This window comes from Thalassophryne amazonica, chromosome 8, assembly GCF_902500255.1.
Source record: "Thalassophryne amazonica chromosome 8, fThaAma1.1, whole genome shotgun sequence".
Taxonomy (NCBI): Eukaryota; Metazoa; Chordata; class Actinopteri; order Batrachoidiformes; family Batrachoididae; genus Thalassophryne; species Thalassophryne amazonica.
In genome coordinates, this window is record NC_047110.1 from 114,457,991 (window position 1) to 114,473,674 (window position 15,684).

At 43.2% G+C, this 15,684-nt stretch overlaps 1 protein-coding gene across 1 annotated transcript in view; it reads right to left on the reverse strand.

Annotated features, from left to right (window-relative positions):
- LOC117514994 (receptor-type tyrosine-protein phosphatase zeta-like) overlaps window positions 1-8,927 on the reverse strand; it is a 233,993-nt gene extending 225,066 nt beyond the window's left edge. The window contains 1 exon segment of the mRNA XM_034175555.1: window positions 8,664-8,927. Coding sequence (XP_034031446.1) covers window positions 8,664-8,724 — 61 coding nt within the window. The 5' untranslated portion in view covers window positions 8,725-8,927.
- Between the last annotated feature and the right edge of the window lie 6,757 nt (window positions 8,928-15,684).

The window sequence follows — 15,684 nt, forward strand, 5'->3', positions numbered from 1 at the left end:
TTCGTGTTCTAAACCCCGGACACACAACCTGGGTGGGAGGAGAGGGAGCATCGAGAAGGAACCCGCAGGAACCTCCCCACAGAAAGGACCAAGCAGGAAGAGAACCCAGGACCTTCTGTGTCAAGCACTAAGACACTTCTTGGTCTCTTTTGCTGATCAATATATGCTATAGATCATCTATAGGCTTCTTCATTGTTGAGATATTTTAAAAAGCTGTTTTGGGGGACCATGTGTTGCTTTGACCAAACTACTTCAAAATCGAATCACCTACAGATCTCTGTCCAAGTCATAATCTCCCCATGTTTGAAAGAAATACATCCAGACATTTTTGAGTTATCTTGCGCACACACACACACACACACACACACACACACACACACACACACACACACACACACACACACACACACACACACACACACACACACACACACACACACACACACACACACACACACACACACACATTGTAACGCGTAGGTTAATAAAATCCAGGTTCACATTGTTTCCACCTGATCTGGTTTGCTGTTGTTTCAACATTTTGTTTTTCATTGTTTATGTGTAAATAAACATGTAGCATAAACAACATATTGTTATGAAAACAAATAAACAAATAAATAAAGATGACTGTTATAAGCAATTAATCATCGTGAAGTTTGATCAAAATGACCTGAAACCAGCAACAAGCTGAAATTTAATGTGAAATACGGAGCTGAAAAACCAACTCTTAAAAATGGAGAAAACTGATTCGAATCTTTTGTTGTTGTTGTTTTGCTCTTTATTTTTCATAGATCTCACATGACGCAACATTTCATTTTTTCATTTTATAGAAAGTATCCTAGAAAAAACAAACAAACAAACAAAACACTTTCAACCACTGGCTGCGATTTTCCAACCTCAGAAAAAGCTCCAGACCGCCTCCACCTTTATCTGAGCGAATATATTTGCATAATTTACTCTGGATTATCTTTAATTTATGCAGAAACAGTTTTCCACTTGTAAGCGTGAATGTTGCCAAGGAGGCTAATAAAATTACTGGTCCCGCTCAGAGGACCCACTCAGGGAATATTTCACTGCTTCTGACGCTTTAACACGATTTTCCTGAAACTGAAGTCAAATCGATCGTTTTCCACAAGTGGCTTAAAATTCAGATGAGGAAAAAACAATCTATTTTGTTTTCAGCCAAAGTTTTGGTGTCTGTAGCTGAAATATGAATTTTAAAAAATTCGCTGAGATTTTCTTTGAGTCTGAGACACACTGCAATAATAATAATAATAATAATAATAATTTTATTAAAAACAGTTTAAATTTAGAAAAGTTGCTGTTCAGAGCGGGCAAGTTAAATTACTAAATGGAGTGAAGTTGAAAAGATTAAAGTTTTACAATGATTCAACCACTGTCACACAGTATCACATCTTTTCATGATGTAATTATGAATGATTGATCTCTGGATTCATGTTGGGTGATTTCTATTTCAGAAAAAGAGCATGAAATATAAAACAGGTGCATGGGTGGTCTAATGTTTCAGTTACAAATACACTCTAAAAAATGAACCACTGTCTCAATAAGAAAAAGTGATGTAACAATTTGCATAGATTTTTTTTAAAGTTATTTCAACTTAACTAAAGTTATTTCAACTTAACTAGAGAAGTCTTGAGGCATTAGCTCAGTTAACAGTTGAAATAGCTAAGCTGAAATAACACAGTGTACCTGTGTGACAGTCAGGAAACAGGTATACTGACAGCATACTGACACAGTCAGGAAACAGGTATACTGACAACATACTGACACACAGTCAGGAGACAGGTGTACTGACAGCATACTGACACAGTCAGGAAACAGATGTACTGACAGCATGCTGACTGATACACAGTCAGGAAACAGGTGTACTGACAGCATGCTGACACAGTTAGGAGACAGGTGTACTGACAGCATACTGACACAGTCAGGAAACAGATGTAAAACATTTTTTTGTGGTTTTGTTAAGTCCACTAATTCGCTGCTCCCATTTTCACCCAGGGTCACCACAGTGGATCCACCATGGATCCGGTGATTTGGCACAAGAGTTACACCGGAAGCCCTTCCTGACCCAAATCCACAGGCAGGGGTGGCCTCGAACCAGGAACCTTCCTCTCTGGGAACAACTGCACTCGTCCAGTGGTCCTCAAAAGAATAAAAAAATACAAAAGAAAACATCCAGACGGTGAAGAGCAGAGTCTCAGTAAAAGGACTTGAACCATCGAGATCAGTCACTGAAGGAATATTTACCAGAATCCATCAATAAGATGCTTCTAGACATCCTCAGCACGATTGGGGTTCCCACAGATCTCAATTAAAGCAGAACCTGAACCTGCCCGTGACCTCTGCAGGACCCACGTGGCTCATCAAAGAGTGGGCGTGGCTTATAGCATAACGCGGTCCTTTGTCAACCTGGTTCAAACGCGTTGTCTTACTGAACAGTCCCACACCTTCCTGTCAGTCGCTCATTCTGACATTTTCACACCTCGTGTTTCCTTCACTGAAGTCATCAGATGGTTGATTCAGGATGTCTCACGCGTTACAAAAGAACCAACTTTGAAAAAAACTTGGACAAAATAAAACCAGAATGAATACCAACGACAGGTTGATATTAAACATTTCTTAAAATAATCCCAATATTTAGCACGTATATATGATTACAGAGCCCTGAGACAGAATGGTGTCCCGTCCAGGGTGAACCTGCCTCACACCCTTCGGTCGGTAACACTGGATCACTTCCTAAATTTCATGGAGTCTTCCATGGCCTAAGATGTATCTGTGGTGAAAATTTCAGCAAAATCCATGAAGTAGTTTTGACGTAATCTTGCTAACAGTATATAAAGTGAAACGTGATCCACCTGTGCCATGCCCCGTGTCCGTATACTGTAGCATTTTTTCCTGGGCACAATCCTCTTTTTTGCTCTAAATGAGAATGGAGTGCATGTGGCTGCCTCCAGGAAAACAGCCACACCCAGCATCCATGTGGTGTGTTTCTCTGGACATGATCCAGCACGCAGACAAGTCAATGTGCCTCACGTCATAGACACGCCCACTTTTAACCTGGTGAAAGATACGCCCACATTTTACCTGACCAAGGACACACCCACATTTCCCTTGGCCAAGGACACACCCACATTTCACATGACCAAGGACACACCCACATTTCACCTGACCAAGAACACGCCCACATTTCCCTTGGCCATGGACACGCCCACATTTCACATGACCAAGGACACACCCACATTTCACCTGACCAAGAACACGCCCACATTTCCCTTGGCCATGGACACGCCCACATTTCCCCTGGCTGCTGCAGACAGATGTGGGGATGGACCAGATGTCTGTCTAGATGACTACCATCTAGGATCTGGGATGGTCCCACAGTGTGGTCTTTGCAGACCAGCACGTGCCCCCAAATGTGACATGATGAATTTTGTCCATTTTTTAAATTCTAACACTTAAAGACAAACATCTCAGTATCATTTATTCTTCTTTTACTTGTTGCTTCTGACGTCGTCTCACTGATGTTTCTGTACTCGTCTCTATTTGAAGTCTGTAATCAGACTGTGGGATTACGTTACAGATTACATTAATAACTGTAACTCAATACATTTAGCTCCTGCTGCGTCTGCTGTAAATCTGCTGGTGACCTGATGGGGCGCACTGGAGCGCTGACCCCCGTTAGCTCGTAAAGTCTGTGATTGAGGGACTCAAACTGAAGCTGATCTCGATAAGAGGATCTGTCTGAAATGTAAATGGTCTCTAAATACTTGAAACTCCTTGTTGAGGGCCGTACAATCCTTTTGTGGTGGCTAACATCTGCCTAAAGTGTCTTTCTGTCTGCCCGCTTAGATCCTGGCCGCTGAATGAGCGTAAAAATGAGCGAACGGCCCCTTTAGTGAAGAGCTCTCTGACCGACCTGCGTCCTTTTATTGCTGGCCTTTTTAGGATTCTGCATTGAGACGTTTGAGTGCAGAGGGCCATCAAACGCAGCGCTCAGAGGAGGGACCACACACAAGCAGAGCTCCACCGGCTCCTCCACAGGAGCTCCTCTTCTTCTCTGGAATGGGGCCCGCTTTAAGTGGCCCCTTCTTTCAGAGGCACCGTGGGCCACCCGGATCTGCTCATCATCCATTACAACAGCCAGAGAGCTGGCGAGCACAGCGTGGACCCCACAAAACACAAGTGGGCCTGTCGGCCACTTGCTCAGATGTGACACCTGGGTGGCAGGGTGCAGTCAAGGCCGGCGATTATTAACAAAATGCTGCTTGCTGTCTGCACTGTAATATGGTGTTAAGTTTCACACATATGACAAACCAAACCGCTTTAGATCACAGCCCTGTTAGCCCCCAAAACATGAATCAACTGCAAATTAGATTAGATTAGATTTGACAGAACTTTATTGGGGAGACTCCCTCAGGGAAATTGAGGTTCCAGCAGCATTATATAGCAGCACACAGGATAAGAAGCACACAGAATATCAAAAGTGAAAGTAAAGAAGAAAAACGGTTTGAGAAACAGAAAAACAAATCATGAATTACCATGATACTGAGGTAGGTAACGTTCCGGAGAAGTAACGTCTGTCTAAGCTGAAAACCAATTCAGACGGAACACCCAGATCTTCAAATGTTGATGACAGAGAGCCAAGAAAATTATCCGGAGCACAAAGAAGAACTTCTGTTTTTCCTGTAATAAGTGACAGAAAATAAGCAGTTTCTAATGGACATAAGGACAGTCTTCAGGGAGAGATGATCTGAGGTTTAAGTGAGACATACAGCTGGATATCATCTGCATAGCAAAGATATGAGACGCCTTCAAGAGGTACTCAAGATGTGTCAGAGTGGAAACAAATACAAGGCAAATAACATGTCCCAGAAGAGAACCTTGAGGTATGCCACAAGACAGAACGGCAGGAGAAGACACAAATTCAGTGGTAACACAAGAAACTCTACTCAGAGACAGGAAGAAAACAGTCCAGGACTGACCCAGAGATACTCACCCGCATTCTCAGTCTCTCCATCAAGACACAACTCTGTCAACTGCTGCAGGAACATCCAGAAGTACAAGGACAGAATATTCACGTTAAACCACACCAGACAGGAAGTGGTCTGAAAGTGACCGCATAATCTAACCTGATAAATCATGAATGGTTTTTCAGAGACTGGAGGTCCAGTAGAGACCACGCAGGAATTAAAAACTGCTTTTCAGGAAAAATCCTTGACTTTGAGAAAGTAGGTCAAAGTAAAAATATAGTTACATCCCCGAAACCCAACACACACAAATCATAATGATGACGTTTCAAAATAAATCAGGGTCAAACTTAAGCAAACTACTTCAACTTTAAATGTCATCTGTTTTTTGAATACAGGGACAAACAGAAACGAGGTGTGAGGAGTTAAAGAGGCAGAGTGCTGCTACACCCCTCCCCCACCTCCTCCCCACAGCACCCTCTCCGTCCTCCTCGCTGACAAATCTCACTGCCATCATGCTTCACGCTTAACCTGCTCCCCCACACGCATCCCACTCCTGACCCCCACACCCACTTTCTGCAGTCCCCCCCATCTACTATTACCAAACAATCGTCCCCTCTGACAGCATCATTCACAAGATGCGGCCTGAGGACTCTGTGCTGGACCTGAGGAGGTGGTCCCGGACCTGAGGAGGTGGTCCCGGACCTGTGGACGGGTCAGATGACCTCTGCACGGCCCCAGCAGGTCACTTCCTCCTGGATCGTCAGCCTCCATTCAGGAGAGAGGCGACTGTGGAGGATTGAGACCAGTGGTCCCGTGTCCACTGAGCCTAATTCCCACTAATCTGGTCATCAAATACCCAGAGTGCCGACGTGGCGGGGAGCGGTGCGGCAAGGGCATCTACAGGAGGCCAACGGGCACCGGAGAAAAAGACAAAAGACGTGAACGTAACACAGACTTTTAACATTCATGAGGTTAAAAATGGGCGGAGTTAAAGATGTGAAAATTATTTAAGTCTCGTCGACATCCTGAATTAAGACGAGAAGGACACTCGGAGTTTATACGTCCACCAACTGACAGCGAAAGGTGCTCAGGATTCTCTCTTCCATCATGCCTCTGTGCACATTAACACAGATTTTCTGCAAACATCAAATCTCATCATCATGGAAACAGACACTCCCAGAATAGACGAGACCTCTGCTGGACCAAGTCCAAGTCAACCGCAACAACAAAGACAGTTTGCGGAGACCATGAAAGACTTCTGCAAAAGTTTTAATTAAAATCATACTTATTATCAAGTGTTAAAACTGTCTGATACATGACAACACAGACATCTGTCAATAGCGCAACGCTGCGGTTTTACAGGGGTCCTGGGAGGGAGTTGGGGTCCAGCTGAGGTGGGGTGCCCCCTGTCGTCTTCCAGGTACATCCGACTGGGAGGAGGTCCCGGGCACGACCCAGAACACACTGCAGGGATTATATCTGCTGCCAAGAGAAGAGTTAGACCCTGGGTTCTTTGGGTCTGTCTGAACTCCCAAGAGAAGAGTTAGAGAACTTGGCTGAGAATAGGGAAGTGTGGGATGAGCAGCTTGGTCTCCTGCCACTGCAACCCCACTCAGATTGGTGGCAGAAAATGAATGAGTGAATATGGCTATACCTGTGTGTAGGACTGTACAGCTTTGTGACATCATAAAGTAAGGATGCAAAAGATCAAAGGAAAACCCAAATTTTCATGTTACAAATAAAAGGACAAGAAATAAATTGATGATATTGATTCATGCAAACACCAGAATGTCATCTAGTCCAAATTATTTTTATTATACTTAATTAATATCTGAATAATTCTTTCTATCAAGATTGATTAAGACTTATTGATCAGTTTTTCTGTGGAATGAAACCATTTTCTCTGAAAGACATTCAGACACGCGTTTGTGCGGAGAGACATTGTACCAGGTCCCAGTGTGGACGTCAGTCTTTGCCCATGACTTTTGGACTCTGTGGATCTTTCAGAGCCCTGGTTCGTCACATGGAGCCATACACGTGTCAACAGACCCTGATGTTAGAAGCAGGTTTCTGAGGTCTTTGGATCGGGGTTCAGACAGGACTTTTAGACACTTTGGATACTTTTGAACAGGTTTTTTATTTGAACTTTTTTCCACCGTGAACAACTTTGTGACCTTCAGCCTTCAACGATGGTGAAAACTCGACATTTCAGGATCCAGCTGAGCTTGGAGGCAGGTCCTGTCTTGGTACTGGATCATTTATCCAGGACTGACATCCTGGATAAATGATGTTGTGGTACCTACGCCCACCAGCCAGCCAACCGCTGCGTCTGTCAGACACATCGGCCCCCACGCAGTGACGCCATCTGTCAGCAGAGCCGCTCTCACAAACCTTCCTCTGGCCCAGCGGGCACAGCTGGCACCACCCGATCCAGATCCAGGACAGATGGTGGTAAGCGTCTTAACAGCACCTCCTCCTTGATGCCTCGACATTTCTCCAAATCTCCCTGTCAAAAAATGAAAAGCAGGAGGAGGGACTGAACCGTCCACAACCCATCACGGCTCACGACAAACGGGTTCCAGCTCCAACCTGATCTATGTTTCAGGTCTCAAAACCCAAAACGATCCAACCGAGCAGATCAGGGTCAAACAGCAGAACCTCACCAATAAATAAATACCAAGAACCAAAGGCCAGGTTCTACCATCAAACCGACCCAGAACAACAAGAACTCGCTTTCAGCGACTCCTCAAGGATACCAGGATTAAAACACACACACACACACACACACACACACACACACACACACACACACACACACACACACACACACACACACACACACACACACCTCGACTGTATTATGAATCAAAATATATTTTGAGCTGCAGCCCCCCAACGCCACCCTGAAACTGTCTACAGACCTGATCCAGAACCACTGTCCTCAGTACTTGGTCAAGACTCGGTTTGTTGCTGTGCTTTGATAACAATGTCAGACGGGTGTGCACGAGTCCTGAGTGCACAACTCTGCCAACACTGAACACAACTTAGAGAGATCCAGATCGTGATCTGGATCTGCACCAGCATCATTTATTGTTATGTGACCTGTTTGATTGACAGGATTCATCACGATCTGTTTTGATGAATTTCAATAAAGAAAGTAAAACCGACTCCAGAGTCCACGTCTGGACATCAGCGCCCACCTTTAACATGTTCCTCACATTTTACAGAACCCGGCTGTAACGGGCCTGATGTGGCCCTCGGGCCGCTGCTTTGACACACAGACAGTTCGACCTTAAATAAAAATTAAATAATTAAAAAAACAGCTAATCTTGAGGTTCTGATCGGTTTCTGAGGCAGATCTGAGTTTCACGGATCCACAGACTGTGTTGGGTCCAAACTTGTCTTTTCACGCCTCAAAGTTCGACGTTCTGTCTCCAAAAGGTTTCAATCTGCGACTCGAACTGGACCAGAATCCAGATTACCAACAGAAAGCAGAACTCCAGTGGTTCCGGTTCAGGAACGAGCTTCAGGTATTTTGGGACTCTAAGAACGCAGGTTCCGAAACGAATCATTTCTTAAACAGAACTTTAATCGGGTCAGAGATCAGACCACCTGAAGTCCTAAAAAGTCTGGGTGTTAAGTTTGTGAAGCAGGATTCGGTTCTGGACTCACCTGAGTCCCACATGAGGACGAGGTGCGCGCACAGCAGCAGACAGCAGCTCGTCGGGTCCATGGTTCCAAAAGTCCGCAGGCCGATCCTGAAGAAGATCCTGGGGTCAGGTCCCGGCGGTTCCGCTGCCCTCACTGCTCCATCCTGACCCGGTCGGGTCCGGTCCTCCCGACGCCCTCTCGGTTTGTCTCCTGATTGCACTCAACACGCGTCCCGGTTCCGGTGCGTCCGCTCTCCTGCGCACCGACTGACAGACTGAAGACGATCCGCCGGACTGCCGCGGTGCGCCACCTGCAGGCCGCAGGAGGAACCGACCCGCCCACTCCTCCCCATACGACTGATCGATCCATCGACTACTGATCGGAAAGAAAGAAAGAAAGTGTTTTGACTTTGACGTCGTCATGTGACTTCATTATGATGTCATTCATACCAACCAATCACTCATACTTTGCTGATCATTCATTAATTCGTGTTCTAAACCCCGGACACACAACCTGGGTGGGAGGAGAGGGAGCATCGAGAAGGAACCCGCAGGAACCTCCCCACAGAAAGGACCAAGCAGGAAGAGAACCCAGGACCTTCTGTGTCAAGCACTAAGACACTTCTTGGTCTCTTTTGCTGATCAATATATGCTATAGATCATCTATAGGCTTCTTCATTGTTGAGATATTTTAAAAAGCTGTTTTGGGGGACCATGTGTTGCTTTGACCAAACTACTTCAAAATCGAATCACCTACAGATCTCTGTCCAAGTCATAATCTCCCCATGTTTGAAAGAAATACATCCAGACATTTTTGAGTTATCTTGCGCACACACACACACACACACACACACACACACACACACACACACACACACACACACACACACACACACACACACACACACACACACACACACACACACACACACACACACACACATTGTAACGCGTAGGTTAATAAAATCCAGGTTCACATTGTTTCCACCTGATCTGGTTTGCTGTTGTTTCAACATTTTGTTTTTCATTGTTTATGTGTAAATAAACATGTAGCATAAACAACATATTGTTATGAAAACAAATAAACAAATAAATAAAGATGACTGTTATAAGCAATTAATCATCGTGAAGTTTGATCAAAATGACCTGAAACCAGCAACAAGCTGAAATTTAATGTGAAATACGGAGCTGAAAAACCAACTCTTAAAAATGGAGAAAACTGATTCGAATCTTTTGTTGTTGTTGTTTTGCTCTTTATTTTTCATAGATCTCACATGACGCAACATTTCATTTTTTCATTTTATAGAAAGTATCCTAGAAAAAACAAACAAACAAACAAAACACTTTCAACCACTGGCTGCGATTTTCCAACCTCAGAAAAAGCTCCAGACCGCCTCCACCTTTATCTGAGCGAATATATTTGCATAATTTACTCTGGATTATCTTTAATTTATGCAGAAACAGTTTTCCACTTGTAAGCGTGAATGTTGCCAAGGAGGCTAATAAAATTACTGGTCCCGCTCAGAGGACCCACTCAGGGAATATTTCACTGCTTCTGACGCTTTAACACGATTTTCCTGAAACTGAAGTCAAATCGATCGTTTTCCACAAGTGGCTTAAAATTCAGATGAGGAAAAAAACAATCTATTTTGTTTTCAGCCAAAGTTTTGGTGTCTGTAGCTGAAATATGAATTTTAAAAAATTCGCTGAGATTTTCTTTGAGTCTGAGACACACTGCAATAATAATAATAATAATAATAATAATTTTATTAAAAACAGTTTAAATTTAGAAAAGTTGCTGTTCAGAGCGGGCAAGTTAAATTACTAAATGGAGTGAAGTTGAAAAGATTAAAGTTTTACAATGATTCAACCACTGTCACACAGTATCACATCTTTTCATGATGTAATTATGAATGATTGATCTCTGGATTCATGTTGGGTGATTTCTATTTCAGAAAAAGAGCATGAAATATAAAACAGGTGCATGGGTGGTCTAATGTTTCAGTTACAAATACACTCTAAAAAATGAACCACTGTCTCAATAAGAAAAAGTGATGTAACAATTTGCATAGATTTTTTTTAAAGTTATTTCAACTTAACTAAAGTTATTTCAACTTAACTAGAGAAGTCTTGAGGCATTAGCTCAGTTAACAGTTGAAATAGCTAAGCTGAAATAACACAGTGTACCTGTGTGACAGTCAGGAAACAGGTATACTGACAGCATACTGACACAGTCAGGAAACAGGTATACTGACAACATACTGACACACAGTCAGGAGACAGGTGTACTGACAGCATACTGACACAGTCAGGAAACAGATGTACTGACAGCATGCTGACTGATACACAGTCAGGAAACAGGTGTACTGACAGCATGCTGACACAGTTAGGAGACAGGTGTACTGACAGCATACTGACACAGTCAGGAAACAGATGTACTGACAGCATGCTGACACAGTTAGGAGACAGGTGCACTGACAGCATGCTGACACAGTTAGGAGACAGGTGCACTGAAAGCATGCTGACACAGTCAGGAAACAGGTGTACTGAAAGCATGCTGCCACAGTCAGGAAACAGGTGTACTGACAGCATGCTGACACAGTCAGGAAACAGGTGTACTGATAGCATGCTGACACACAGTCAGGAGACAGGTGCACTGACAGCATGCTGACACAGTCAGGAAACAGGTGTACTGAAAGCATGCTGCCACAGTCAGGAAACAGGTGTACTGATAGCATGCTGACACACAGTCAGGAGACAGGTGCACTGACAGCATGCTGACACAGTCAGGAAACAGGTGAACTGATAGCAGACTTTTGTTTGTTCTTAGTGTGCTGTGTCTTATGTTGTAGACCCATGTGTTTTGTTTTGTTTTTGTGGAGCTCGAGCTCGCCGTTTGTTCTGTGTGAGTAATGTTTATTCTCATTGAGCTAACAGAGCAAACAACCAACAAAAACAGCCACAATAAAGCCACATCAGATGAAAAGCAGCCTGAAACCAGCTCTAATTATCATTTTTATTAATGTATGTTTGAAGGATTTTCATACTAGAAAACACATCAAAACAAGTTACACCATACAGAGTTTCTCCAATCACAGCCACAGAAGCCTATAACTCATTCATAGTTGTCTCTGTGTCTTGATGGCTTCCCTCACTGGCCTCCTTGTTGCACTGTCACTTGCAATTTGAGAACTGCCCTCTCCAACAGATTTACCAGTACTATAGTGTTTGTATTCCTTCGTGATTGATGGAAATTAAGTCCAAGACACAATCAGAGCCTTGGAAATGCGCACAGCTGATGTGGTTAAAGAAACCTGGATGTAAAATTGATGATTTAGTTGTTACACTTGGGCCACCTACTCGTACTTGTGTATTCCATTGTTTTAAATTTATGTCATATTCTATGGATTTGTTTTGACTGTGAACTTAAAGTGTAGAATTTTTCAAATGTTGATGACATCATTTTTTAAAAACAATTCAGTGTCATAAACATATTAATATGTGTCAAAGGTCACAGGGTCACAGCTTTTGCTAACTAATTTGTGTTCTGGACGAGTCCCTGGTTTGACTTCATTAAAGAAAAGAATTGATGGCTAAAGCGATAATGAGGTTCCTTTAAGAGCAGACGGTTTCCACCCTCAGATGATGTTACATGGGAATCAGCAGTGGCCTTTCAAACAGACGCTCATCCACAAATCCCCAGAGGACAGTGCTGTCCCCCGAGGACAGCGCTGTCAGGACATCAGGTAAGTGTCTCCACTTTTTATTGTTGGTTTTTCGCTTTATTTCTGCAGACAGACTGTGGTGGACTTTGTGGAGCTCCACCCTGCTGCAGCTTCAGTCACTCTGGGACCTGAGCGCCTCCATTAACGCATACGTGCACTAACGCGTACGTGCACTAATGTGTAGTGTTACTCTGACATGGACTCTGCTTTGTCTTTGTTTTTGATTTTGTGCTCTGATTATCCAGTTCACTGTCATCAGTTGTCTCTCTGAGTGTGTGTGTGTGTGTGTGTGTGTGTGTGTGTGTGTGTGTGAGAGAGAGAGCTGAAGTCTGATTTGAATTCTTGTCCGGGAACTCCTGGTTTCTGAACTTTGGGCCTTTGTGATCTGTACGGAACATCAGTAATCCTGGTGGGTCGAGTTTTCGGGTCTCTGGACAATAGAGGCTTCAGGAAGCTTGTGATCTTCGCCTGGTGACTGAGAACCCACACAGTCTCTGGATAATCCCCCCCGTGGACTGAAGTAATGGGGTCACATCACGTGGGACAGACTGGGTGTCATTTAACACCTCCCCCTGATGCCACATTTACTGCACATGCTCCGCCTTAACTAAGAGGCCAGAGGTCGGGGCCTGGTACCATTCAGCATCAGATGTTTTTTTTAAGTTCCCTCTGGGGATTCTCATGGAATCACAGAGTCCTGGTTCATCAGTTATACAGATCAAGTTCATGGCAGCAAATAATGAATATGAGCTGAAAGTGCAGCTTTAAACTCAGGCTGGTTACCCAAAGAAGGTGAACAGAGCAGTGTGTGTGTCTGCATGTGCATGTGTCTGTCTGTCTTTGTGTGTCTGTTTTTATATATGTGTGTCTTTGTGTGTGTGACTACAGAGCATCCAGAAAATGTTTACAGGGCTTCACTTTTTCCACATTTTGTTATGTTACAGCCCAAAATGGGTGAAATTTATTTTTTTCCCTCACATTTCTACACACAATACCCCATAATGACAATGTGAAAACAGAAGGTCAAAATTGAGCTCAGGTGCCTCCTGTTTCCACTGATAATCCTTGAGATATTTGTACAGTTTAATCAGAGTCCACCTCAGTTAAATTCAGTAGATAAATGGAAGAAATTCAGATCCACCAGGACTCTTCCTAGAGCTGGCCGCTCATCTAAACTGAGCGATCGGGCAAGAAGGGTCTTAGTCAGGGAGGTGACCAAGAACCTGTCAGAGCTCCAGCATTCCTCTGTGGAGAGAGGAGAACCTTCCAGAAGGACAACCATCTCTGCAGCAATCCACCAATCAAGCCTGTATGGTAGAGTGTCCAGACGGAAGCCGCTCCTTAGTAAAAGGCACATGGCAGTCCACCTGGAGTTTGACAAAAGGCACCTGAAAGACTCTCATACCAGGAGAAACAAAATTCTCTGATCTGATGAGACAAAGACTGAACTCTTTGGCATCATGTTTGGAGGAAAGCAGGCACCATCCCTACAGTGAAGCTTGGTGGTGGCAACATCATGCTGTGAGGATGTTTTTCAGCAGCAGGAACTGGGAGACTAGTTAGGATTGATGGAAAGATGAATGCTGCAATGTACAGAGACATCCTGGATGAAAACCTGCTCCAGAGTGCTATTGACCTCAGACTGGGGCGACAGTTCATCTTTCAGCAGGACCCTAAGCACACAGCCAAGATATCAAAGGAGTGGCTTCAGGACAACTCTGTGAATGTGAGTGGACCAGCCAGAGACCAGACCTGAATCTGACTGAACATCTCTGGAGAGATCTGAAAATGTCTGTGCACCGACGCTCCCCATCCAACCTGATGGAGCTTGAGAGGTGCTACACAGAGGAATGAACCAAACTGCCCAAAGATAGGTGCACCAAGCTTGTGGCATCATGTTCAAGAAGACTTGAGGCTGGAATTGTTGACAAAGGTGCATCAACAAGAATTGAGCAAAGGCTGTGAATACTTACTTACCTCTGATTTCTTAGTTTTTATTTTTAATAAATTTGCAGAAGTTAAAAAAAAAACTTTTTTCATGTTTTCATGTTGTGGGTAGAATTTTGAGGGGAAAAATGAATTTACTCCATTTTAGAAAAAGGCTGTAACATAAAATGTGGAAAAAGTGAAGCGGTGTGAATAATTCACGGATCCACTGTATATCTGTGCTTATATGGTTGTGTGTCTTTGTGTTTGTATGTGCATGCATGTCTTTGTCCACGTGTGTCTGTGTGTGTAAATCATCTCAAATATAAACAAAAATGACAAACATCATCATATATGATGTTGTTGTCAGTTTGGCTGCTCCTGTTAATGTTCGGGGTCACCACAGTGGATACAGTCAGATCCGCATTGGTATTTGGCACACGTTTTCTGCTGGATGCCCTTCCTGACACAACTCCAGTTTCACCTGGAGAACACACACAGCCACTGGTGTTCTGAAGAGGTCTCCCATCCAAGTACTAACCAGATGCTGCACTGCATATCATCATATATGATATCATACTAACAAAATGTTAAGACATAATGTTTGACTTGATCTTTGGCAACTTTTCTTTTCACTCCAACTTTAAATCTTAACATTCACACTTTTGTCACCTCCTCCTGCTGCTATTCCTCCTCCTACATTTTCATTTTAAATATACAACGCAACTGACAGTAAATTATCCTCATTAGTTAAATTGCGATTCTGCATGTGATCAGCACCATGGACAGTTCTCTCTAAGCAGCTCTCAGTATATTTGCTCGATATAAATATAATAAATGTAAAAATAATAATAATAAGTACAAAATAAGCAATCAATAATAAATATAAAATAAAGAGTTCTTTGAAGCACCTCATAATTTTTTTTTTTTGTAAGACCTTTTGTTGACAAGTGTTCTGTTTTCAGTATCAGATGGTGTAAATGAATCACTAATAAATGCAAATTCAGAACCATGAAATAAAAGTAGCTTTCACGTCATGTGGTTCTCTCTTGTGAAACCTTTGACCATTTTAAAAAAAAGTCAGTTACCGTAAACTAGCGTGTTGTCCGTGGAGATCCACAGGCTCTAGATTGGGTAGTGTTTATAAAATAGGTAGCTGACATTTTTCAAGGGTGGTACTATATTATGCAATGTTTCTATAATGATATGAAATGGCGTGTGAGACCAGAATTTAATTATCAACATCCATTGTTCAGTAATATCCGTAATTTCTCCAAAAATATTTGTCCTATCAACGTTCTATTTTGGTGGCATTCATCCTACATGCAAAATACATAAACGTACCAAACGGCAAATGTCAGTTCTCCCCAGTTTCTCCATGATTGTATACAC